The 26,811-nt window shown below is 42.9% G+C and overlaps 2 protein-coding genes across 12 annotated transcripts in view; both read left to right on the plus strand.

Annotated features, from left to right (window-relative positions):
• The first annotated feature begins 12,602 nt into the window (after positions 1-12,602).
• On the plus strand, positions 12,603-14,277 carry LOC127385586 (translation initiation factor IF-2-like). Its single transcript, XM_051621494.1, has 2 exons — positions 12,603-12,610; positions 13,236-14,277. The coding sequence occupies exons 1-2, from the start codon at positions 12,603-12,605 to the stop codon at positions 14,275-14,277; spliced, it is 1,050 nt and encodes a 349-aa protein (XP_051477454.1).
• Positions 14,278-14,305: 28 nt separating this feature from the next.
• ATP2B1 (ATPase plasma membrane Ca2+ transporting 1) overlaps positions 14,306-26,811 on the plus strand; it is a 62,652-nt gene continuing 50,146 nt past the window's right edge. For 4 of the 11 annotated variants that reach the window (XM_051615034.1, XM_051615085.1, XM_051615103.1 and 1 more), the window contains exon 1: positions 14,895-14,999. The gene's annotated coding sequence lies outside the window, so the exon portion shown is untranslated. Of the gene's footprint in view, positions 14,351-14,603; positions 14,675-14,893; positions 15,000-15,957; positions 15,978-18,747; positions 18,901-26,811 lie in introns of those variants that run through there. The other 7 variants (XM_051615108.1, XM_051615117.1, XM_051615041.1 and 4 more) reach the window with 6 other exon arrangements.

Genomic DNA, 26,811 nt, shown 5'->3' on the forward strand with positions numbered 1-26,811 from the left:
AGTGGATACTTAAAAACAGGAAGGTTACAGAACTAGTATAAGGCTTATCAATCAGACCTTTACATACAGACTTGAACCCTTTCCTCCATCTGATTTTGTTTACTGAGGCTATAAAATCCTGCAGGTTGATAATTTCTTAGACTATAGGTTTCAAGTACCTGCTATGCCTTAGAATGCTGTACAGCAAAGAATGATGGTGCTGACGGGGTTCAACAGCCTTGGCAGAGGGTTAGGATGCATTTGTCATAGCACTTCCAAAACTAGCCTAAATGAGGGGACAAGTCTGTCCCTTGCTAGCTGTGCAGACCTGCATGAAAGATTGATGCCTATGCTGTAAAGTCTTTCCCTTCATATGTACTGACCAGTCAGACTACACCTTGTGACACTGAAATGCTGGGGCAAGGGTGGAGACTTTGACTGGCAACATTTTTAATGCTTTAAAACACAGGAATGTCACATAGAGGCAAAAATTGTATCAAGCCAGGGATGTATTTCTACATGTCACTAGCTGCAAGTTCTTAACTTGCCACGTTAAAGTACGTCCCTAGTTCAGATGTGCTTTCTGTATTTCTTTTTTTACCTGAGACCACCCATCACACAAGACAATTTAAAAAGTGATCTCAAAGGGTTTCCAACAAGAATGCTTGGAACTTTGACAATTCAGAAAAATTACTGAGAAAGTATGTGATTATTTTTTTTTTTTCAGATTAGTAAGGAAATTAAACAGGAAATTAAATTAACACAAGACAATCTATAACAAAACAAGTAACTTGAAGTCTGCTATTTAAATCAGAAGTAGTATTTCACAGACAAATAGTAACAGCCTTAAACTGCATATAATAAAAGTACTAAAATCTCATGAGTGAGACTTCTTTTTTTTTAAAATCTATTTTAAATATATAATAAAAAGAGAGAGGGACATTGTTTGTGTGGAAATTATAAAGTGTATTGATTAGTTAAGCTTGTTATAATGAGGTTATGAATTCCCAATATACTGACAGAAATTTAGGTGTCTGAAAAAAACATTGCAGAGATGTCGTTATGAGTTTTCCTTTCAGCTTCTTCTTTCATTTATTTTTTTCCTATGATAACTGAACATATGGAGATTAATTTCAGTGTGGGAGTGACAGTGTGGATGTCTAATTAACTACCCTACAAAATAAAAAAATGTTTCTGCCTTACTCATAGAGGCCATTTGGCTGAAGTGGTGCCTTACATTATCAAAATCTGGATGTAATATGGAGTACTGGATGTAAAAACTGAATAAGATGCAGAAAAACTTAGTTAAGAACCTGGATGAGCCATTCTCCAGGATTTCAGCAGGTTAGCTATGCTGTCATGTGTGTGTGTTGGTTACTGCTTGTCAGCTGCTGAAGAACTACAAATACGAATAGGTACAAGTAAAAGAGTCATGAATTTGTAAAGAAAACTAAATGGCATGGTCAAATAGACACACAGGCAAGTTTTCCTTCTCACCTTTAACAGAGGACATTCACAGAAGAGGTAAGACCAAAGCAGAATCTCCTGTGTTCCCCTCATATGTCTCAGATAGATATTTGGTTTACATTTCTAAGACTAAGTTTCATGCTTTGTCAATCCTGGCATTATTTGTCCCTACCACTAGTTTCCCCATAGCATAAACAATCTGTAAGATAATTTTTAGAAAAGCATCTCCTGAGTGCACTTTAGTGTTTTTTTGTAAGTGCTGATGAACACTGCCGCTACGCTGGATGTGAGTCCCATCTCCTAAGGGGAATACGCTCAAAGGATTTTCAAACTGTTACATGAGGGAAAGGTGTTTCATAGATAAAGCAGCTCCAGCAACAATTCAGGAGAGAAAGTCTCTGAATAACTCAAAATATGGAGTGGTTTCTGTCAGATAGACTGTAATGCTGATGTAAAAACTCAGTTGTTCCACAGCACTTCAAGCCATTATACAGATTTGATGAGCAGGTGCTGCACTCCAGGCAGAAATCTTGAAAGACTACATCACTTAGTAGTGAGAGACTACATACATCAGTAGTAAAAGACCACATAACTTGTTAGAAAATAAGTTGGGTATGATTAAAGGAAGACAACCATCCATTAAAAATGGAAACTTGAATTATCCTCCTTTAAAGGCCCTCATCATTATCCTGCAGACTCATAACCCTCATAGGTTCATACTAGCTATGAAAGACAATTTATAACCCATTTAAGTCTTCAGAGGCAACACTACTTTTTCTCCTGTGTTTTCCATTTCCAAAGGACATCACTCTACAAATCAAATATTTTGAACCTTGTGAGCCTGACATTAATAATCCAGAGTTCAGGAGAACACTTAAATGTGCATTAAATAAGAGGATGAGAGTGCGATGAGAAGGCAGCAATTCTGTGGACAAAAATAAAACAATATAATATATCATGGAAATCTTTTGTATGGGTAAAGCAAATTGTTTAATTGCAAGGTAATACTATCATTAAACTGGGAAAAGCAATTATACCACACTATATTAATAAAATTATATCCCTGTTATTATCTTGTAAAATAAAATTTCATGAGTGCACAATATATGAAACTTAGAGTGTAACAAAGGAAAACAAATATCTCTCTGTAGTTTAGATTTTATCTTTAAAAATAAAGATTTTATACTTCATTAAGGAAAACAGAATGTTAAAATTTAGAGAACAAACTGGCCTTATACACTGTTGGTACATATTTTCTTTCACTATATCATTTCCTTCTTAAAGCAATATTCAACTCATTGTCAGGATAAAGATTGCCTGTGAACAAAACCAAATATCAGGGAAGACAAGAATAAAATGTGGATGTCCTTCCTCCAGTTATGCTTTAGATTCTTAGAAGCTTAACACTGCCATGCTCCTTCTGGGTTAATACTTCTTAATTTATTTACTTACTAAACTGTTATTATCTGGTGCTTAGTGAATGAGTTCTTCTTTAAGTTGTTGTGTTGATAACCCATTAGAAAGCTGTTCTCATTTTAATGACAATAAAAAGTTAGCATATGGTCTTAGCAATGTACAGGAACATTATTTTAGCTCATATGAATTCTCATGAGCCTTCGATGTATCTTCTGCAGTTTACACAAATATCACCTTTAACTCCTTCTTGCATTTTATTTTGATAATGTGAAACTTCTTCATCTTCAGGGCAGTCTGATTATATTTAAACTTATTTTTGGCTTTGTAATCAAGTAAATCATAATTAATGCATAGAATGTATTATAGTACAGGAACATTGAAGAATAATAAAATTAAAGCACCAAATACTAAAAATGATTTCTCCAAAGACATGTAATATATAGCAAATATGGCAACTATTCTGTAACAGTTGGGTTAATTAAACAGATCCTGCAGTCATCAGCTAAATGTACATAACATAGAGATAACAATGGAAAAGCAATCCAAAAATAGAGAACAAATAAGCATTATCAGGAAGGAAGAAGTATTGTATAAGAAGCACAGAGAAACCTCATGAGTCAACTTTAAAAACAAAATAAAACAAAAAATAACTCATGTGACTAAAGTGAAGCGGAAACAGACCATGCTATTAGTGTAAAATTTGCTTATGGCATAAAAAATGCACTACCTGTCTTAAACACTAAAAAAAAATAAAAATCTTTGAAACATAATTTGATAGATTTGGGTTTATTACATCTTATTTCACTGACAGTTTAAAATACAGACTAGATTTGAAATACAAGTGAATGCATTTTATATGACTAATTATTTGTATTTTTGTGCTCAATTAGTTTTTAATTCCTGTACACTGACATAGTGCCTTCAAAGACAATCCCAAAATACAGGAGATGGCTAGATTTCACCAGTCCATGAATGAATATCCAAGATACTATGACTCAGAGGCTCATGCTTGAGATGTATTACCCCTTACTCTGAGGAATTAATAGATGTCTTCCTGATATAATAAGCAACATATACAAAAGTGGTAGCTGAGTAGGCATATGTGGAATCAGGACTTGATTCATTTTCTTCCTCCCTCCCTTCCTCCTTTCATCCTTTTCTCCCTTCCTTCCTCCCTCCTACCACTGAGGTAAATGCTCAGGAAAGTCGTTCGTCCTTTCCACACAGTGGGCCACAGGTAAAAACTGGGAAAAGTTGAACTATGAAAGAAATTGGACCAGCTCAGTGACTTCTGTTTTAAAAATACTTACTGATCCTGTAACCCTGCTGGAGATGACACACACTATGAGGCTTCAGATCAGATACTTCTTTGGTGTATTTCAGGAGTGCAATAAAATTGAAATAGATTAAGAAAAAAACATTCCTTATTCACATACCAATGGAAAATAAATGCACATGTTTAAAATTTCAAAGAAACAGACTGGAGTTCTGGCATGTGATTTTTAATATTGCAGATGGGAAACAATGACAATACTGAGAGACACAGAAATTCCCTGGTACAATGCAAGCAATATATTTTCATGAGCTCCTTTAATCAATTTATGTCCTAAATGTGCAAAGACATGTACAAGTTTAGCTTAATCTACATATATGTTTCTGCTTGGAGCTTGCAACAGAATAATAAACCCCTCTTATCTAATACAGGTATGAGAAATGTATTATATTCATTGCTTTCTTTCATATTATTTTATTTACTTTTGTCAACAATAAAAGTGAAAATAAAATAAGAATACATTCCAATGTGTGAAACACATGGAAGGAGAAAACAGAAACATTCTAGCAAGCTATTTAAAAAACCTACCTCTCAATCTCAGAACAAAAAATTTTGAGGGAAAGCAAAAAGTTATCTGTCTCGGTCTTATGCCAACAATGGGAAAACCAACATAAGAAAAGTCCTGCAATATGGGATGAGACTAATGTTTTAGCTTAATCTCTGAATTTCCTGGCATTATGGGTTTAAGAAAGGTACTTTATCTTAGCTTTACTTGTCTGCCAATTTAATGTTCATGTACCTTTTTTATCTAATTTAGAAATAAGGATAAGATAGGGGGAAGAACTTATCTGTACAACACTATCTTATGGCTTTAGAAGTCTTCATTAACTCTTTCTGGTTTCATTTCTTGTGGTTAACATTTATTGTTTTCCACAAGAGTTCTGATTCCTTTTTAAAGGAAGAGCACACTTTTGCATGGTTCTCATATAAAATTATCAGACCTCATATCTTTTTCTAAAAGGGATATTTTTGTTTTTCTTCCCAGCAAAATTAAAATGGATGGGAATGTGCATGAGGAAAAGATCGGTAATAAAGAAAGGAGCAATTTTGTACAAGGTAATAAGCTAGATTTTCTAATTCAAACAGAATTTATGGATATTTTACATTGGTTTATAATTTTGAAATGTTTAAATTTTTTTGCTAAAAATAATATTGGTGTAGAGTTTTAGCTAGGCAATTTTAGAGTGCTGTTTCCTTCTAAGGCAAGTTCTTTTTACGTACATTTTTGTATTTATTTACACACACCAACACTGTATTTCTCAAGGGTCTTCTCAACACTACTGAATGCTAACATTTGCCTGTACTTCAGCAGAGCACCACAGACTCCAGAAGAACCACAGAAAGCTGCAACATAGACAAATGTATAGTGATTAGAAAGATCAAAGCTTATGTCTCAGTGTCACACAAATCTCAGTGTCATTTTCAAACTAGGCATTTTCAAAATAGTGCTGGCAATTCAACACTGCACCTCACGTCTTACTCTTCAGAAACTCCATGCTCTATATCCAGCGTGGAGGACACACTCATTTGCTTCCTATGTCTGACTGTTCTAGTAAGAAATTATATAATCCCAAGAGAGTTGACTCTCAGCTGAGTCTATCAGGACCACAACCAACCAGCGTGGTGGAATTCAAGCCAAGGGCCATGTCCTGTAAGCCTTATATATGGCAGTGTCCCTTTCCTTACAGATAGTTCCAATAGAATCAGACATCCTTCACTCACATCATTACTTAAGAACACATCATTTAAGGATTATTCACCTCAATTACATGTTTTAATTACTAAAAGTTGTTAGCAAAAGTTGCACTAATTTAAACACTTGCATTCATTAAACGTCACTAGCAAATAATTGCTTTAAAACCTGGTTCTCCTAGTGTCTTTTTCTCCTGTTGGCTTCTTGGCATATGTTCTCCAGACCGCTTAAAAGTAATGGCCGGTAGATTAAGAGAATCCAGAAAATTGCGCAGTCTGAAAGAGAAGGTGATCCCACATACCCACTGTTAACCTTCTGAGAGATAGACTTTCAAGTGTAAACTGTTCACTTTTGTTTACCTTCAGAATTAAAGGAGAAATAGAGACAACTACCGAATTATCCTAAACGTTAAACGTAGGATGACATATATTGCCTTCTGGAGGCTGCAGCTTCTCACCATTGACTATAAAAGGAGACTTTGGTTATTGTACAGGTCTAGATGTGACTTTTAGAAGCCCATGTGAGGACAAATGAATCCCACCCTAGTGGCAAGGGGCGGAATACCACACAGCAACCTTACAAATGGTGCAAATTCATCATCTGATGCATTAGTTCCATTACATGTTCCAGGGGTTTGTTTTGAGTTGGTTTGTTTGACGGGAAGTGTGGGAAAGGTGTTACTTGGGAAAAAATGCTAAATTGAAGGAAAAGTAAAGTAGAGAGTACATAAAAGAAAAAGAGACAAAGGGAGCTATGCAAAGGAACGAAGCGGGTGGAAGAGTGTGGCTCAGCACTTTGGCACAGGGCTGGACAAACCCTAAAAAAGCATCTCTAAAAGATCCCAAATGTTTACTTCAGCTGTTTCTGAGTCACTGTGATGTGACTGAATCCTTGATTGGTTCACCCCTGCATTTTCCCTGTCATGCAGCAGAGACTTAGGTCATACTCATCATCGAACAAAAGTCTCTCCTCTACCATTCTTAGTCCAGACCAGCCAAAGGGGAGAGGTGATTCTAGCTGAACTTGGTTTAAACCTCCCACACACCGGTGCCATTATAAGTCCTTCTGCAGCCACTTGTAAAGCAACTATTATTGTAGATATGGATTCAGTGACAGTAAGTAAATAGGTGTTCTCAATCTATACAGCCAAAAACTTCCCAAATGCTCTGTGACAGTGGTTCTCAGATTCTTTAGACCAGTGGATAATCACTAGCACTTAACATTTTTAAAGAGCGTTACATATGCTGCCAGGGACATCTTCCTGTAAAGAAGGGCAATGAAGCTGATGAAGGGTTTTGAACATATGTCTTAAAAGTGGCTGAGGGAGCTAGGGTTGTTTAGCCTAGAGAGAAGGAGGCTGAGAGGAGACCTTATCGCTCTCTGCAACTACCTTAAAGGAGGTTGTAAAGAGGTGGGGATCTGTTGAATGAAGCTACAAGCCATAGGAGAACAGGTAATGGCCTCAAGTTGTGCCAGGGGAGGTTTAGATCGGATGTAAGGAAGAATTTCTTCACTGAAAGGATTATCAGGCTTTGGAATACGCTGCCCAGGGCAGTGGTGGAGTCACCATTCTTGGAGGTATTTAACAGTCTATAGACATAGTACTTAAGGATATGGTTTAGTTAAGTACTTGTCAGTGTTAGGTTGATGGTTGGATTCAGCGATCTTTAAGGTCTTTTCCAACCAAGGTGATTATATCAGTCTGTGATTCTGTCATAGAATCATGGAACACCAGGTTGGAAGGACCTCAGAGATCATCTGGTTCAACCTTTCTAAGTAGGAACATAGTTTAGATGAGATATGCCAGCAAAATCTCATATATCTACTAACTATAGTCCAACAGACAAGCTGTGGGCACTTTCTGACACCCTAGTAGACCCTTCTCAGCATATGGCTCACAGTTCAAAAACCACTGCTGGGGCCTGGGGGCCTGAACGTGAAAGGCTCCAGAACTGGCTGGAACAGTGAAAAGCACCTGGTTGTTTTTAACATCAAGCTGAGATGTTTTTTCTTTTTCACAGAAGATTAAAAAAAATATATAATTAAATCTAACATTAAATAGATCTAAAAGCCTTTTAAGGGGATTCATTTTTAAATCCTTTGTAGTAATCCAAGGCATCTTTAGTAACCTAGGTGTCAGTTTTAGTAATTATTAAACATGTGCAGCTCTCACTGAATCTGCTTAGAACAAAACTGCCAATGTTTGGCCTGCTGTCATGTAAAAAATATTTTTATACCTTTTAATCTACTTCTGTCCTAAACCAAACTGCCTTTACTGCTGCATAGCACATTGTAGCCTGAAAATAACCTACAGCAGTCCTATTACTAAATGTGCCCATGAGAATGATATATTTAAACTGGTGGTTCAATACAAGGCTGCCATGTTATCCAATTGATAAAAGGGAACTTAGGCAGAGGAAAATTCTATTGATCTTTTCTACTAGTACATAATAGAAATATAGCTAATGTCACAAGAACTCAGTTAATTTTCCTCATTTTTATGAGCTAAAAAGAAACATTCTAAAGTATTTTTTTTAAAGTTCATTCCTATTCACCTTAATATTTATAGTTGTATTACTACCTGAAAATAGAGGCAATGCCTCAGTCAACACAGTCTTTTGGCTGCTAATAATCTATGTTTAAGCACTCTAAACATACTTGATTTTATATATATACAAGTATAAACATTTTATGTAATATTTTACTACAATTTATACTTCTATGAAGAGTGATTTATTTTAACACTTTGGTAGTAGTTATTTTATATCCACAGCTTTTCATAGATATCCGAATTTTGATCCTGGTAATATACAGACCTGTTATTTCTGCTCTGGAAACAATTATTCCTGAAAAAAGCTTGCAAGTCTGAGCTCAGAGTTTTAAAATATGCATTTGAAATAGGTCACTATTAATATTTTTTTAATGCAATTTTAGGTAGGTGGGATATTTTTCTTAGTATCTTACAAACAGCCAATGTTATTTAGAGCTGTATCTGATCAACAAAGAAAGCACTTCATTCAAGTAGGTTCCAGTCACTGTTTATCATTTGAATGATTAATTCTTGATTAAGGTAGTGACAAGAAGGTAGTGCATTTTCTTCTGTTAGTCCTCCTTGAAGATAATGCAGAATGGAAGCTATTAGCTCTAATGACTTTAATGTTTCAAAACCATCTTGAACAATCGCCAAGAGGCAGAAATGCTAAGGTTTGCTGAAGGGACCTAAGGCTTAACTGAATTATCTATTTTCTTATCCAAAGGACTTTGAAATAGCATTGCTGAGAGAAAATTTATTGTTCTCAAGACAATTACCCAGCCCTGATGAGAGAGAGGAGGGGCTGCATTTACTTTTCCAAAAACTAATTTTTGTGAGTCAGGTTTCTGAGTCAAACTGGTCAGTGCTGTTGATGCTAGCCTCAGAGACAGACAGCTCAGTTACCCATGTTGCTTCTTATCTTGGGGCAGGGAGGAAAAATAAACAAAACCCTTGTCACTTGATCAAGGAGGAGTGGATAACAACACTACAATTTATGAACCAGATATTCAGTCAGAATGAATTGGAACAGGCCTACAAAAACAGTGAAGTCAATGAAGCATCACAAACTAACTTCAGCTGACCAGAGGCTCTCAAAGATAAGACCACAACTGCATCTGACAAGTTCAGCAGAGAAGCCTTAAAAAGGTACACATCTAATAGTAACTGTGGCCGTATAAATAAAATTAAATAAAATCAATTTAAATCAAATACAACTAACAATTTTTTTTTTCAATATGGAATCGCCCACACCATGAACCCCCCCAAAAGCACATTTGTACCTTGGTAATTGTGCTGCGTGGTCCCACATTTTTAGTCTCGGGTCATAGTTAAGCTGTTTGATCAGCACATGCCCACACCATGGACAGGCTTGGAGAGATGATGACTAATAGTCACTTCAGCCAGAAGGGCAAGAGCAGTGTTATTTTAATAAACCCACTAGTGAAAAGGGCCAAATTGCTTCCAGGACAGCCTTGCTTGCAACTTCAGCCATGCCTTAGGAAGTCAACAATGAAGCAGCAAGGGTCTGGCCATGGGGGAGAAAGTATCAGCTCTAAATTAGAGAAGTGCCATGTGGAAAAAGCCACTGCAGTGAAAGTAGCTGGGTGCTCACTGCATGCATTTTTGAGCTCAACTAGTACACTATGTTCGGAGTAACAGCACACATTCACTTGCCAGTCATTTCTGCCCTTCTAAGAGGCAGCCATGGTCATACTGTCTCATCACATCCATACTTCTTCTTTTCTATTTTATGTGAAAAGCTTCCCAAAGACATTTTTTCCTGCTCTTTATAGCATTGTAAAGTATAGTTATCCTACCCTGGTCTCTTTTTTTCTGCTTCTCTCTCGTGCCTTTAGTTGGTCTCATGTCCTTTAGTTGGTCTGACTCTCCATTAATTCTAGGGTTTTATGCTTTTTTTGTGGGTTTTTTTGTGTTGTTGTTTGTTTTTTTTTCCTTGCACGTAGACATTGTGCCTTCATTCATGAAGTCTCTTTCTACTTTTTCATCTGGTGTGGGGCTGTAATGCTGCTGTGCTAGTGGTGACACCTGAACAGAACATGTAAAGAAACAGTTAAAATACAAAATCCAGTGTATTTTTCTGCATTATTTCAAATATTTCACCCTCCTGATTCTGCAGTATTGCAGTAAAATAAAGTAAAACTAAAAAAAAATAATTAAAAAAAATCAACATTTTTTGTGAGACAAATGGAGCAGAGAACAAAGCTTCAAGTATTTGAAATTATCATATGCATTCACAACAGGAAACACATTATGCACAAAACCTGAGAGCCTGAAGAGTCAAGAGAAAGAATTTTGAGCTGATAAAAATGCAAATGTTTAGAGATAGGCCTCTTTCCTAAGGGAGGAGTGGATGATTCTGGGATGCTGGATTCTGGGTGATATAATTTTATCTTGCCAGGTCATTGTCAGGCTGCATGTGTGCCTTATAGAGCAATTTGATCATAGTGACACCTACAAGATGAGCAAGAGGACAATTGTTTGCTTATCTAGATGACTGTTTGGTCTTTCAGGCAGCAGACTGATCTGGTATGGTGTAGAATGCTGGAACCGTCATGAGATGCAGCCTCCACAGCACTGCAGGAATGGGGAGGGTGGGCAGGGCGCCAGCCAGGAGCATGGGGAATAGGAATCTTCACCAGGGTGGTCTGTGGAGAGTGGTCAAACAGTACTGGGCTGAGAAAGCTAACTGGGAGAAGTATAGCTGGTATGGAAAATGTATGGATCTGCCCCGGTGGAAGCTTTGGACACTCATCCCTCCGTGATCGCATACAAATATCCCAACTTCTCATGCTTTTTCCAGTCTCCACTTTAATAAAATTTAATACACTGGCTCAGTTTGAATTGGATCAGCACTAGCAGGACAGTGAGTAAATCAGTTTCAAAATGAAATAAAGTTTAGATCTATAGACAGACTCGGAAAAGTCTGTTTTCTACTTTCTCTTCTCAGGTCAAGACCATCATGCAATTTTTAAAAACACCCCTAGTTTATATGGGATGGTGAGGTGGCCACTCAGGCTTTGGTTGTCTTACTTATTTTTGAGCAACTATTGTAATGATCCAAATACTCTGATTCATATTCTTTATGCTAAAAGTCTCATAGTAAGTGTATCACATTCAGGCAACTCACATTCTCTGTGACACATTTTCTGCTTCTGTTAAAATGAACTGTACTTCTGCTGCTAGAGTGTTGGTCACAGAATGAGTTGAGCTATTGTCACTGATTTGTCAAGTCTGGCCTTTCCAAACTGTCTGCAAACCACACTGAATTTTCCTGAAATGGTAATGTTTCCTTAAAAGTTAAATGAAGTATCTCCAGAAATACTGCTCTGTGCATCTTGGTTTTGCTTGCTTTATAGGACTGGTGACCTACATTACATGGAAAGCTTTCTGTTAGTCAATGACATGTCCTAACCTTCATAAATATGAGTGCCTATTTTCTCAGAAAGAGCATTGTAGCTTAAGGATTAATTTGGAAAACATTTTGCAGTCATCAGGGAGAACATTCCAAAGGAGCTAGAAGAAATTTCTTCTAACTTTCAGTCAATGTGTTGCATGTTTTTATGCTATCCTCATACATCAGCATAGGAGGGTAGAATAAAAATCATTTAGTGCCATGAAAAATGTATCCACTTAGAGAATTCTACCACAACTATGTATCAAAAAATCAATGTTGATATGTACCTCTCCCGCCTTTGCTTCCTGCCTGTAAAGAAAAGAGGATATTCTTCCCATTTCATAGACAAAGAACTGAAGCACAACCTACCTACCTTCCCTCAAGACAAAAGGAAGCAGGCACAGACACGTACCCAAAATGCAATGTGTTAAACACATCATCTTCTTCCTAGCTGTACCAAAGCTAACACTGTCTGCCTGAGAGGTAGGTGATAGGACAGAAATATGCACAGCACATCTGCCAGTCTTATAAACCTGGATTGAGAAATGCTGCTATTTCCAAGTGCCTGGGGAAGCCTCACTGAGCAACAGCGATCAGTGCAGAGGAGGGTGCTGGCTGCAGTCAGAATGTAAGAGAATTTGTTTTATACACGTTCAGACAGTTTTATGTTCTCCTTCTGGGACAAAATGGAAGAAATCTCCTCAACAGAACAGTCTGCAAGACTTTGCTTACCTCCGTATTTTGATTTTTCAATTGACCTCTAGAAATGGAGAGGTAAGGTAGTATTTTTAGAAACACCCAAAATGGGCAGGAGCCAATTACTGCTCACAGTCTCTTTTGATTGCCTCTCTCGAGCAAGAGGAAAAATATAACACGCACTCAGGTATGAAAAAAAAAAGAGACAATGAAGCTCAGACAAGCCATGATAATAACGTCGTTAGGATGACTTATTTATTTGCCAGTCCTTGTGGGCTGTTTTGTGCTGACTTCATCCTGTTGCTTTAACCCTCTAGGCTCCGCACCATCTCGGATCTGCAACAGCAGTGAAACATGAGCTTCTCCGTTTCATTTCTTTTTGTGGCACTGGCTCTGGCAGCAGTGGGATTTGAACAGCAACAAAGGCGAAGCAGGGCATTTATGGCCGGCTCAACGAACTCGACAGCCTGCAGCACAGCTGGCCAGTCATTCCAGCCAGATGCCCAGCAGAGGGGCAGGCAGGATGTCAAAACAGGGCTCGAAAAACAACAGAAAGGGGTTGCTGAATGACGTATGGTTTACGGATGGGGACTTTTCATTGAAGGTGTGTGTGTGTGTGTGTATCTACTGCATTGGAGGAGGAGAACTGACATGAGGGTCTGTCATTGCCAGTTTCATTCCCAGCCCTGTCATTGACATCCAGCGCATCCCCCGAAAAACTCATTTGGGCTCAGCCGCTCACAAGCCCACTAATTTTCCTTTCTCCAACCGAGGAGCCTTTGCTTGGAGACACAGGAGCTCAACACCTGCGGCCCCATAGCTCCCCTTCCCCTGCGGGAGCTGCCCGGGCTCCCCGAGAGGCGGCCACGCGCGCCGGGAATTCCGACCCGCTGCTCCCTGGTTCCCACCCCCGGCAACGAGCGACACGCTCGCTCTTGCCTCTCCGGACCTCGGAGGCCCCGCGCAACGGGGGACATGACACTTTCCGCCGCGGCGCGCCTCGGGCGCCCGGTTCATCCTGCAGCCGCAGCAGAGCCCCGTCCAGGTTCTGCCAGGCTCCCGCGCCCGCTGGTGAGGAGCCGCCAACGCGCCGGAGCGGCCCCCACAGGCACCGACCCGGCGCTCAGCACCGCCCGGCTGCCCTCGGGAGCGCAGGGAGGCCGCTAGACTCCGCCGCCGCCCCGGGCCGCGGCGGGCTCGGCAGGACGAGGCTCGGCGTCCCCGCTCCCCCCGGGGCAGGGCAGGGCAGGGCAGGACAGCGCCCCGCGCCCTCCCTCCGGCGGCCCGTTAGCGCGCCCTGCCCCCCCGCACGGCGCCGCCGCCGCCTCCGGGACGGCCCCGGCCCCCGCGCGTGGCCCCCGCCTACCGGGGCAAGCGACACGCCCCGGCCCCGGGACGGGCTCCTGCCCGCCCCTCCCCTGTGGCCTCTCCCGCCGCCGGGGGATTCCCGCGCCCCGCTCCGAGGCAGTCCCAGCCCCCCCCCGGCGGCGGAGGCCCGCGACCCACGGGCGGGGGGAGCACACGCCGCCCGCCCCACCCCGCGGCAGCCGCTCGCGGCAAAGCCACGGACCCCCGGAGCCCGCCGGGCTCCATCAAACGCCGCGGCCCCGCCCCCGCACGTCATGGAAACAAGCGCGTCACCTCCCGCCCGCCAGTGGCGGCGGCGGGGGGCGGGGCCGGGCGCGGAGCCACGCCCACCCCCGGCGCCGTGCCTCTCGCGGCCCCTCCCCCGCCGCCCCCATTGAAGGCGCTGCACGTCGGGACCCCCCTGCGCCAGCCCTGCCGGGGGCTCGTCACGTGACCGGCGCTCCGCAGGCGGTGAGGGGGGCGGCGGGACCGGCGGCTGCGGCGCCGGGCGGGGCGGGGCGGGGCGGGCGTGGGGGGCAGTGGCGGGAGCCCGCAAGTGAGTGACCGCGGCGAGCGAGCGGGCGGAGGAGGAGGGAGGCGGGCGGGCGGATCGCAGCGCTCCGCCCCGCCGTGCCCGGTGGCGCCCGGCTCCCGTAGCGGCAGCTCTGCGGCGCTGGGGCTCGGTGGGCTCGCTCCGTGCTGCCCGGTGCGTGCGGGGGGAAGGAGGCGGGCGGGCCCCTGTGAGCGGCGGCGGCAGCAGCGCCCACGAGGAGGGTGAATCGCTGATTCCTGCCGGTGAGGCGACGGGGGCGGGGCGGGCGGTCCGCGCCCCCCTCCCCCCTCTCCTTCCTCCTCCTCCCCCGGCTCTCCCCGCGCCGGTGCCCCCTCCCTCCCGCCTTCCCTCCCCAGTTCGGTCGTCGCTTCCCCCCCGCCCCCTCTCCCGCCCTCTCTCCTCCCTCCCCCCGCGGCCGCAGGGCGGGGGCGGCGCGGCAGGGCCGACCGGCCGTGGGCAGGGCGGAGAGCGCGGGGACCTTGTGCGCTCGGCGAGCGGGCGGCTGCAGCAGGTTCACGGGCGCCTCGTCCCGGCCCCCGGCTGGGCGGCGGTAGGGTCAGCCCCGAGGTAAGCACGGCGGCGGGGCTCGGGGCGGATCTCCTGCCGGCCGGGGCGGGTAACGGCGCGGCGGCAGGTGCAGCGTTGCTCCGCTCCCGCCGCAGGGCTGCGGGCCGTGGCCGTGCTCGCCCGGGAGGCGGCGGGGGGCGCGGCTGGTGCAGCGAGGTGGCCGCGGCGGCGGGGCCGCCGGCGGGGCTGGGTGCTACGCTCCCCGGCTTTTGCCGGTTTTCCCCGCAGGTAACCGGAGCGCGCACCTGGCCGCCGCTGCGCAGCCGGGGCGCGGCGTGACCTTGAGGGCAGCGGATGCGGGGCTGAGCCTCCACGGGAGCGCAGCCGCCGGGCGCGGCCCCGCCACACTGCCGCGGACCTCGCGGACGGGTAGGGCTGGTACTCCGCGGCCCCGCAGCCCCCGGCGGGCGGGCGGGTGCGCTCACGTCGCGGATTAAGGTGGTTCTCGGCCCCCGGTGTCCGCCGGGTTAAGTAGCTAGGATTAGCCCGCTGCGACTGCACGACACCGACATCCCGGACGCCTCTCCGCCGCCCCGCGGGGGCCGGGAGCCCGGCACCCGCGCAGCCTCTCCTGCCGTTGCCTTCTTCTTCCTCGCCCGCCCGCCCGCCGCGCCTCAGGGCGGTGTTTTTGGCCACGGCTGGGTCGTACGGCGCTCTCCGTCGGAGCTGGCGGGCTGGTTTGATTTGTTGATGCCTGGTCGGACTGCTCATCGACCGGCGCGGGCGGGGAAAGGATGCGGCGCCGTTTCGGCAGCCGGGAGCGTGAAGCCCCAGCGGGCGTCGCGCCGCGGGTGAGCGCGGGCCGGCGGTGGGAAGCACCTCTGACGGCGGCGGCACCACCGGTGTCATCCTCGTACCGGCGGTGCGTGTAACCCTTGGATATGGCACCACGTGAGTTTGGGAGCGGGCCGGAGCCTCCGCCGGGGGAATGGCCGGCTGGCCGCGGGCAGGCGCGGGAGGAAGCGCTCGCCGCTCAAGGTGGGGTGGAGCGGGGCGGCGGGAGCGCGACCGTCCGCAACGCGCCTTTCCGGGCTTCCCGCCCAGCCTCTCGGGCTCCCGTCGGGAAAGGTTGAGGTCGGAAGGATTCCGGGAGGGAGGTCTCGCAGAGAGCTGAGGGGTAGAGGTGGTCACATTGCCTTCGGAAGCGGCGTCCGGCGGTGTGAACGTTGGCCATGGGAAAGGGGTGGGGGTGTCAGCGTGAGCCCGGTGAAGCGTTTGGAGATCGGGAGCTGTGGGTGGGGTGAGTCTGTCCCAAGGTTTTCAGCCTGAGGGGCAGCCTATTTGCACGGCACTAATAGGAGTCTATGGAGTGCTGTGCTTGTTCCACACTCGACATAAGTGTTTGCTAATATTTAATGTGGTTCGGTTGTTGGTTTTTTCGTGTTTTTCTTTTTAAAATGTCTGAGAAGGGAGGAAGAAAAGAAATATGCACAGTAAGAAAATTTCGGGAGCTTTTTTTTTTTTTTTTAATTTATGATCCCCATTGCAGAAGCCCGTAAATACCTGTCCACATACAGCATTCTTAAATTTGTAACATCGGGTGCTGAGGTTTTTGTTCTCAAGGTCTGTGTAGAAGGAACTGGTGATAATAGCTTATTCCTTGCTTTAAACCGTGGTTCTGAGCATGTGTGTTTGCACTGCTGTGTGGCTGAACAGTGTTTGAGGGGTGACTAGGGGAATATTCAGATCATCTTCCTTCTTGGAAGTGAAGTCCCACGAGAAATCTACCTGTGAAACATGTCTTGCATCATTAGCGACTGACAGTCTTGACTTGCTGGGGGGGAAGTAGAGCGTGCCTTTGGAAAACCACCTCCTGTGCGCAAGCTGCTGCGCCTTTAAAACACTTCTGGGTGCTGATGAATTTTATTTGGAAAACTGTTCTTAGGTGCTTAAAAAGATCTTGGCCAGGTAGCTTGCCGAACGCTTGGTTCATCATACAGTGTTTTCAGAAGGTGGTAACTGTAGCTATAGCCAGTGCCTTTTTTTTTTTTTGCCTGCTTGTTGAAGCATTTAAAGGATTTGTTCCAAACACCACAAATTGTGAATTCCAATCGAAGTAAACTTGTGTATCTTTAAGCTATTGGCTCCTTTGGCAGGAATAGCTTCCAATGTACTAGGACCTTAATACTTATGGCATAATGAATGGAAACTCTCTCGGTGTCAGTGGAAAAAGTGGTCACTGAATTCAGTAAGGAAAAAAGCTCACACACTTCAGTGTGAAGTTTTCAGTCTAGAACAGCGTCGTTGGGTGTATTGCTGCTCTTTTAGTTCATTATGCTAACCCACCCATGTTGGGTTGCCTGAAGAAAATGGGGATCCTGTGTTGTGTACAGGCACTTGCAGGTTTTCCCAGTCCATGCTTCTGCCTTGGTGCTGAATTGCAACATTACTACTTGAATTCATTCAAAGAAAGATGCTACTTATGATGTAGATAACTGAGATGATACAAGTCAAAACTAATTTTAAAGGGAATTGTGGCTGTATTCTGTGTATGCAGGCATACTGTGACTCATTGTTGCATATTAAACAGACATGTTTGGGAACTTAAAGCAGAGAACAGACTAGTGTCACATTAGCATTGGGTAAACTGTATATTGGTTTCTTAAAGTTGCATTACATACAGATAATGATACAAACAGAGGATCCCCATGTGTGTAATGTACAATCAGCTAATAATCTGAGAGATTCTACCTATTAAAATGCTCTGCAGTCTAATGTTAGAATCTCATTTAGAAAGTGACTCTTTCATAGACCACAATATAGAGAACTTCTGTCAGCTGTTAAAATTGAGAAGCTCTAAACCTTGTTGTGGAAGTGTAACAGGAAGCTGAGAGGTGTCCAAATGTCCTGCAGCTCACAGTCATGAAGGTCTAGCCATTTTTTTTTTTTTTTTTTCCTGTGTGAGTTTATTGGGAAGAGTATGATAAGCTGGAGAGACAGTCATAAGATGAAGACATTAAGAACGAAGAAATGTAGATTGGATCTGCTGAAGTAATCTCACAAATGAATGCTTTGGAAGAATTAACTTTGGCAACATTTAAGATTTTAGTGCTGGAACCTCAGTATTAACTGACAAGTTCGAAATGGACTTGGCAAAGCAATCAATGACATGCCACAGCAAGCAGGTCTCCCTTGATATAAGGGTGGACAAGATAACCTAAAGTATCGTCTAACTCAAATTTCTTCCATTAAGGTAGACTAAATATTAATGGCACTGAGCATTCTTTACTGCTGAAATGTGACCTCAGTGATGTCTTTCAGTGTTTAAACTGTTTAATATTTTCCCTTCTGGTTTTGAAGGGAAAATAACACTAGTGCAACAAGGATGTGTGTTTTGCTCAGAGTTGAAGTCGGGTTTCAGTTAGCAAAATTTATTGTGGAATAATGAACAGCCATTATAAGCCCAGGGCTTTTAAGAAATAAAAGAGAGACTATTTGAATCTATTGCAGATATTGTTAAAAAAATGCCTGCTTACTTTCCTCCAAAAGGATCAATAAAATTGCAATAATCTTAAATTTGTACTCTTTGAGAAAGTATGTATTCTCAACTTGTCTTAAAATGAATAATAAAACTTGATAAAAGCTGCTGTTCAGGAGATAATGATCTTTCTTTGTAGAGTATTTTAATTAAAAATTAGATAAAATCTAGAGGTTGCAGTATTATGTCTAAAAAGCTAAGATTAGCTCTGCCTACTGGCTTGCTATAGTATGTGCAGCAATCTGAAGTAGGCTGATTTTTTTGTTGTTGTTTAAATCTGTTGGATTTTCTCTTGAAGGCATTGTTTTTATTTCTCCTTACAAACTTAAAACTGATTGGAGAACAAGGAGGGCAGAAGACATGAGGTGATACTGTTGCCTGTTTGGAAAAGAAAAATGAACCTGTGAGGATTTATGTAAAAGGGTGGGTATTTCTCACAAGCATTAAGAATTAATAATTAACTCAGAATGTCTTGTCCTTAGATTTGGATTGCTTCACTTTTAAATAACTGTTATTAATGTTAGTTTTCTCCTGATTTGCCTTCAAATAGTTGAAAAGACCGTGTTCACTGATTGTACACAGAGTGATAAAAATAAAGAAGGTAGTTTTTGTGGGTTTGGTGTGGTTTTTTTTGGTGTTTTTTTTTTTTTTCCATATAACCCCCAAGGCGTTTGTATCCACATGTGAAAAGGAACAATGTATTCAGCATCTCTGAAACAGAGCAGCTACCTGCAGAAACTGGCCTAGAAGTGTAGAAGGGGTGCATAGAAGCACTGAAGTATAGAAGGGGGGGCAACATGTAAAAGGAAATCAACAGGCGAAATGTTAGACTAACACATCTTAGAAGTGACATCTTTTCACACCAAATGTAATTTCAACACAAGTACATGATTTGGTCTTTTATTTCTGGATTAGCAGGCTTTCAAATATAGTTTATAAAAATTAGTTTCTAGTTTTCATGACAGGTTTCACTTGATATGAACAGTAAATTTGAGGGATCTGCCTCTTCAGGCCATTAATATTCCAGTAAACATTATGAAAGTGATTTCTGCTGCCACTTATAAATCGTGTATTATAACTGACAGATGACAGCAGGAGGTGTAATTAGTTTAATTTTGGTGAATTGCAAAGTATGCACAAGGCTTTCTTACTTGGTATTTCAAAGGTCTAGTGGGAGAAGAAATGTAAAGAAAATGTAGGAGGCCTTTAAAATTACAAACCAGAAGTCGCTCTGAAAATGAATCCAAATACTTTTTGTCCAGTAAGAGATAATATGTAACATGTTGCTACCAGGCAGAGGAATAAAATCTGCCTTGCCTTTGGAGGGAAGTGGACTGAGGAAGAGAGTATACCCTTCTCTTACTGTGGTTTGCAACTGTACTGTGCAGTTAGGGAGTGCATGGATGCATTCTGAGGATGACAGAGTTGATATCATTGATGAGTTTTGCTGCTGGCCACTAAGTCTGGCTGGTTTTGCCACTGAAAACATGACCGGTCTTAGCACTAGAGGTAGTGTTGGTTTATGGCTGCCTGCTTTTCTGACACTGCTCTGGAGGAGAGAGCTGGAGAAGTTCCTTCATGGTCTCATTTTTCAGTGGTCTGTATATCTCAGTTTTGTTTGTTTTTTTTTTTTAATACTACTTACGAGCTGGATACTGCCTTATTTCTCAGTGAGCACAGGAAACACTGTGTTCTTAAAACACACTTCTGCAGAGCCTATCACTTGTAATCTGCTACCCTTACTTGTGCCCTTATATTCACAGAAAGATAAGGTGGCAGCAGGGAATACAACACTATTGGGTTCTGACCACTTGGTGTACAGTGTCTGGTCTATGAAGAGGAGGTCCGGGATGTACCGTGCTCTGCATAGTTGATAGCAACAAACCCCATCTCAAGGCAGAAAAAATGATTCAGGAACTCTTGCTTTAAGCAGCTAACTGACTGAGACTGAACCTAAGGTTCACAGTGCTCTGCTCCTTTTCTGCTTGTCTTATATCTTTATAGAAACTCAAATTCTGGTATCATTTTAGGATTTTGAGTCCAAGACGATCTTAATCACCTTTATAATGCATGCACCAGTGGAAGAAAAATCAAGTGCTCTTTCCTGTGGAGTGTTACATAAAGATCACACGACCTTTTTTGCACTTTTTTTTGATGAGTGACTGACATGTCCATGTGGCTTGTTTTGGATTGTTTCTGTGTCTATGCAAGCTTGTGATGCTTGTGGTGTGTACTTTAGCTTCCTGAACTGACTAATTTCTAGTGAAATTGAGACATCTTCAGTCTTGCGTGATAACAGATTTCTTAAGGAAAAAGAAAAAATATATATATTGCTATATGATAGAATGAAATTCATCTGCAAATGACATCAGAATATATTTCTGGATTTAAACCAGATCAAAACCAGCTGATAGCTCCATAGGGAAATGAGAAAAAAGAAACATCAGCTGTGTTCAATGGAATTTTGAACCATAGAAAGAAATAGCCATAGTATTATGTATGTTCTTTGTTAAAATAAGGAACTTGGCCACTAGCAGTAAAGAAGTCCTGTAGGTAATGCAAGTTTTTTTTAGGAATACTTGTAGAATATTATAAAAAGTTAAGACTGTGACTCTCAAAGCTTGGAAAACATTTGGGTTTGTATGGTAGGTGTTTCAAGAGATGAGAATCTTTTAAGTCCTGATCAAAAGACTTGCTAATCACTTCTGTTAATAGAATATGTTTGATTGTCTTTTTAGTATACCAAAGTTATGGCACACCTTTATCATGGCCTTCTGAAGCTGCTGTGTTGATCGGCATAATCCAAAAGATGGCAAGGACAGTGAAACAGCTTCCTTTGTACTTGCCTGTTTGACTTGTCACCGTGAGTGGAGAGTTTCATGAGGTGGCTGAGGTGGCCTGGTAGCTCCTCATGCCCTGTTCTGGGCTGCTCAGTAACTCCCTTCTTTGTGTCATCTCTGCTGCTTTGCATCTACTCATTGCACCAGTACATGATTCGTGTGACACAGTCCTCTTGCACAGGCTGGGCTCTCTGAGGCAAGGCTCACATGAGGGAAGCAGCATGAGTCTTGGGATCAGTGGTGTGGGAAAGTTCCTCCTTGGGTGACTGTCACGTGCAAACATTCCCTAGAGAGTATTAACCTTTTCAAGTGCAAGAACTCGAAGTTACTGCTGTGCAACTAGATTGGAGAGTAGATTGAGTGCTAGTCTCTCACTAATGACTTCCCAGAAAAGATTGCTTGGTTCTATCCATGAAGATCTTTGCACAAAGTAAAATATTAAAGAATATTACAACACATTAGCTATATGCCCAAGTGGTTTCTGCTACTGCAGCAGAGGAAATGAAAAAGTGCTTGTCCTAGTGTGCATTCAGACTTGTTTTCTGAGGTTTTTACTTAGATAAGACTGAGGAGATAGTAACAAGAAAGGGGTAGAAAAAAATGACAGGTATCTTTAGCCCTTAAATTATCTGATCAAGGGTGGTATTTTTGAACCTCTCATGACTATTTGGGTGTAGTAGAGGCTAAAGCGGGATCTTAATATGCATATTGTGCAGAAGATTTTTATTTCCATCTCTGTTCTACTGCTGTCACTGTGGCTATTGCACATTAAATTGTTTTACTCTGCTTGAGTCTGTCAATTTTTCTACCCCTAGGGATGGAGCTGGTGCAGATCTTCATGAAGCCTATGAAATACAATGCAAATCAATACTTAAATTAGAGCAGTGTCTAGCAGCCTCACTTTGGTGAGGTTGAGTGAAACAAGAAATGATTTAAACTGACTGGCATAGTATGTGCCAGACAGCTTTCAGTTATACATAGTTGAGAAACTGAAGACTGACAGCTGGGAAGGGTAGAGAAGGTCCTCTACCATTGCTAATGCAACTGCTTTACTTCTGGTTTATTACAACTTGGATCACTTCAGCTTGTGGTTCGCTACTTCAGCTCTGAAATCCATTCAGTTAACAGTGACAGTGATTTTCACATTCTGCAGTGATCTTGCTTGACATGGTAAAATGTCTTAACATCTTCATAAAATCTGATTTCAGATGTGTGCTCTGATAGGTGCATCTGGCTGTAGTGGCTGCAGATCTACAGTTTTGTTTCTAAACCAGAGCTGTATTCCTAAAGTGAGTTGAAAAGGGTTTGGTAATAAAGCACTAAATTATCCAGGATTTGAGAAAAGCATGGTCTCTTGCCTTTCAGAATGTCTGTGTGTGTGTGTGTGTCTGTGTGTGTGTGTGTGTCTGTGTGTGTGTGTGTGTCTGTGTGTGTGTGTGTCTGTTGGTTTCTGTTGGTGGAGACACTTGTTAGTGGAGCTATCCTCTGATGGAGACAACTCCTTATGAAGACCAGGTTACAGGAACCTTTCCAAAGAGCATTAGTACAAGCATGCACTTACAAAAATGAAGCAACAGCATATAAAGCGGTGGTACATACTAAGGTTATCATCTGCATATGATGGAACAATTAACACATGGCTTTCTTTTTCCATGTTGATCCTGACATTGCTGAGCAGCATCTCAAACCACCTCACCAAAACATCTCAGAAAACATTGTTTTGATTACGCAAAGTCAGACACCCTGAAACTTTGGTGTGAACTTAAAGTACCTCAAAGCACAGGAAATCAGTTAGCCAGATGGAAAAAGAAAAGGGGTGGATACTTTATATTTTCTGGGAGGATACTGTAGTAACATTTTGGTAAGCTGACTACTCACACTGAAACTGAAATGCCAAATTTACATGCGCTTGAAGCTTTATGTTCTCATTCTGTTGTTAAATCTAAAGCTAGATAAATTAATATGAAGAATCAAGCTATATGTATAGCCATGTCCAAAATGCTTTGAACTGGACAGAGCAAATACACATTGCTTAGAGGCAGTAATCGTATAACAGGCCTGTTTCAAGTTCCTGATGGGAGTTGCCAAAGGTTCCTCCTGAGCATTAGTGAGTGGGCAAAGTAAAAGCACTACTCAAAGGCTTCACTCTTAGCTGCAGCAGTTGGGAGTACGTGTGCCCAGGGCTGGATTGGGCTGATCAAGATCCCTGGGGGAGGAGTTGAACAGGACATCTGGGGCTGCCTGGTGCCTGTCCCCTACAGCGGGGCTGGGCAGGAGGTCTCTAGGAAAGGTCTTGGCCACCTTGCTGGACAGGGAGCCTGGGTCTGCAGCAGGGTGCTCCTGTACTGGTGAAGACTAGCCTATGCTGGGCTGCCTTACCAAGAGCGTGAGCAGCTGCTTGTTGCCCTCCATCGTGCTTGTGAGGCCATGTCAAAATGGTGTTGTGTTTTGCACCTCACCTGACAGAGCTGGCCAGAGGGTTGCTGAGCTGTTTAAGGGCCATCCTGTGTGTGGTGAGAGGCTGAGTGAGGTGACTTTGCTTGACCTGTAAAGGAGAAGGCTGAAGTGATGACCTGGTGATGACTCTGGTGATGGTCTTCAGTGGGCCCTCACAGAGAAAACACAGCCAGGCTCTTCTTTTTCCCAGGATGAGCACAGGGGTGGGGAGAAAAGCTTCCATCATCAACTTGAGCTGGGCAATTCTGTGCTGTGCTGGAAGGCCACAGTCCCAGTCACCCGTGTAACCTTCAGGAGGAACCGCTGGTGTTGCCGCTGTCATTCTTGTCACCAGTTCTCATCGAGGGCTGTCCCCTGACATTGAGGCCAGATGGGTGTCAGAGCTGGCACAGGACTGGACTTTCTGACAGCAGTGTGGGCTTGGATATTCCTAAACTAACTGTGAAGCCACATCCTTCCTCTTGCATGTGCCTGCTCTGACATGGTAATGCAGCTGCTTGATGTGCTTGTTCAGCCCAGCTTAACTTCAGCAATGCAATCCTGGCCGCTTACATTGGCAGGCATCTTTAACACTGAAACTAGCCACTCTGGGCCTCTCCTGTTATTGAAGCACATCTAAGATGAGATTCATGTGACTGTTTTGGATTGGGTCCTAGGATAAATTTAATCTTTTGGCAGAGAAGTTATAATTTATCCATTTCCTGTTTAAATCCTGTTAGCCTGAACACCTTAGATATAGGTGTTACCATTTGGTCAGGTGAATCTTGCATGTGATGGAAGGAATGTAGACTTTTAACTCGTGGAATGCAAACAGGCTTCAGAACTTCAGATTGGACTTTCAGGTGGTAGGAGTGGAACAGGGAAGAGCACAACTTCAACGCTGGCTTCTGAGAAAGCTCTTGCATCATCTGTACACTGTCTAACTGAAATACTGAATCTCAGAGAGTAGTACTGGAGTAAGTAATTCTTCAGCTGTATACTAAATACAAGGTCTTAGGCTTTTCAGGTTAAAAACTGAGATAACAACACACTTCTGTGGGTCATTAAAGGCAGCTGTAGTAATTTTAAAGTGTAAAATTCTGAGGAATAAGTTGCACAAACTTATCCAAGATAAGAAGTGCTCCAAACATGCTCATGTTTCAAGGGGCTTTTCAGGTCTTCCCCTGCACCCTACCTATGCCATATAATGGTTTATTTGTTTTAACTTGCTGATTAGAAGCTTAATTTCAGTCTTCCAAAAAAGGTATTATAAACATACATATGCACTACTAGTAAGCTCCCATTCTTTTCGGACTAATACAGAAGCTTTAGGTGAAGGACAATCAGCTGCCAGTGAGATAGCTTTTTAAAACTAGAATAAGGAGGACTTGGAAGGAAAAAAAAGCTAAGATACTAAATGATGATTAAGGATACTAGGCTGTTTGAGAACTCCAGCTGCAGAATGAATTAGAGTCGTGGTATTGTACTCAACCAATAAATTGCTATGCAAGTTTTTGGCACTCACCTTGTTTATAACACCTGTTTATCACTTTGTAGACATAAATTGAAAAAAAAAATACTTTAAAAAAAATGCATCTTTCCTGCAAATATGGTTTCAGATTTGCTTGATTTGAGCAGATTCAGTGTAGTTCTATGCCCTGTTTTGAATTAGCTCTGGGATTGGATTATCTGTGTGCTGCATCTGTTTAGTTAGGCCAGTCTACCTGAAAACCAACATTCTTACTATCTGGACAAGCTTCTTTTATATCTGCAGAAACGTCACTGTTGTCACAAGAGACAGCAGTAACTTGGGGAAGGGCAGGGTGATCAGAGTGGCAGGGATGCATGCTGATACTTGGGCATTACCGTGTTTGTGATAGAAGAGTCAGGGCTTTTCCTGCCATGGTTACCCTAGGTAAAGCAAGCTGAGCAGCCTGGCCAGAGTTCTGGGAACCAACTGGGCACAGCACTCAAGTAGAGAATGCTGCTGGAGCCCTCATTTGCAACAGCAAAACTGTGAGGTGATCTTCTCCTATGCTAGGGGAGAAACTTTAGTAATCTATACAATATTCAACCATAAGTTCTGTAAGATGGGAACTAATTTGGCCAACTTTGTTTTATTTATTTTGTGAATCTACTGTGTGAAAATTAACCCGAGAAGTGGATGCCACTTTCCTGTAGGAAGTGGGGTGCAGAGTCAGCCATCTAACTTACCGAATGGGGATTCTTCTGTTTTCAGAACTTGAAACAAGGGAAGGCTAAATTCCATAGTTAAAGGTGCGTTCTTCTTCTTGTGTAGGTAGTAATAAAAATCTAATAATTTGAGCTGTTAAAGCTTTTTAAAGTTCATACCAAGTTTTGCATGATGGAAATTTATCTGTTCTTTGGGAGGAGGAGAGTGTTTCTTTTCTAGAGGAGATTTTGAGACTGAGGAGCTCATCACATTTGTGTTAGCTTTTCATATATAAACTTTTAAATAGTGAAACTTGGAAATAGCTGCCCAATAAAAATAATTTGATGACTACTTTAGATTGGCAAGAATTTTGTATTAACTTACCCTCTTACTTACAAGTTGGGAAATACTGACTGTATTTAAAAAACAAAACAAAACAAACCCAAAAAACCAAAACACAACTTGTCAAAATTTTGCAGTGTAAATAAGCAAGGAGTGACTGTGGAGTTTTTGCCAAGAAGGTATGTTGTCTCATGTTGGCCTGGATCTGTCTGCTAAAAGACTGTTGCTCTTTCATACTGTTTCCAGGGCTGCTGTGTCAACACTGTTCATTCGTAATTGCCATCCCTAAAGCAGACTGATCAATGGAAATGCTAAATAAAGCAGCAGAGCTCTTGCCTCAGAGGATGTGTAAAACCAGATTTGCCAGTAGGTGCATGCCTCTGTGAACCCCAGCAGAAAGGTTAGCTGTTTGTTCCCTTCCAGTCCAACACTGCTCTGTACCTTTGTGGCTCCCTTGCCAGTGCATCGTCTTTAACTCTGACTTCTTTCACTTTCAGAAATCCAGGTGAAACTCCTTTTTGAAGAAATGAACAACCTAAAGGA

Source organism: Apus apus, chromosome 1, assembly GCF_020740795.1.
Source record: "Apus apus isolate bApuApu2 chromosome 1, bApuApu2.pri.cur, whole genome shotgun sequence".
NCBI classification, from domain to species: Eukaryota; Metazoa; Chordata; class Aves; order Apodiformes; family Apodidae; genus Apus; species Apus apus.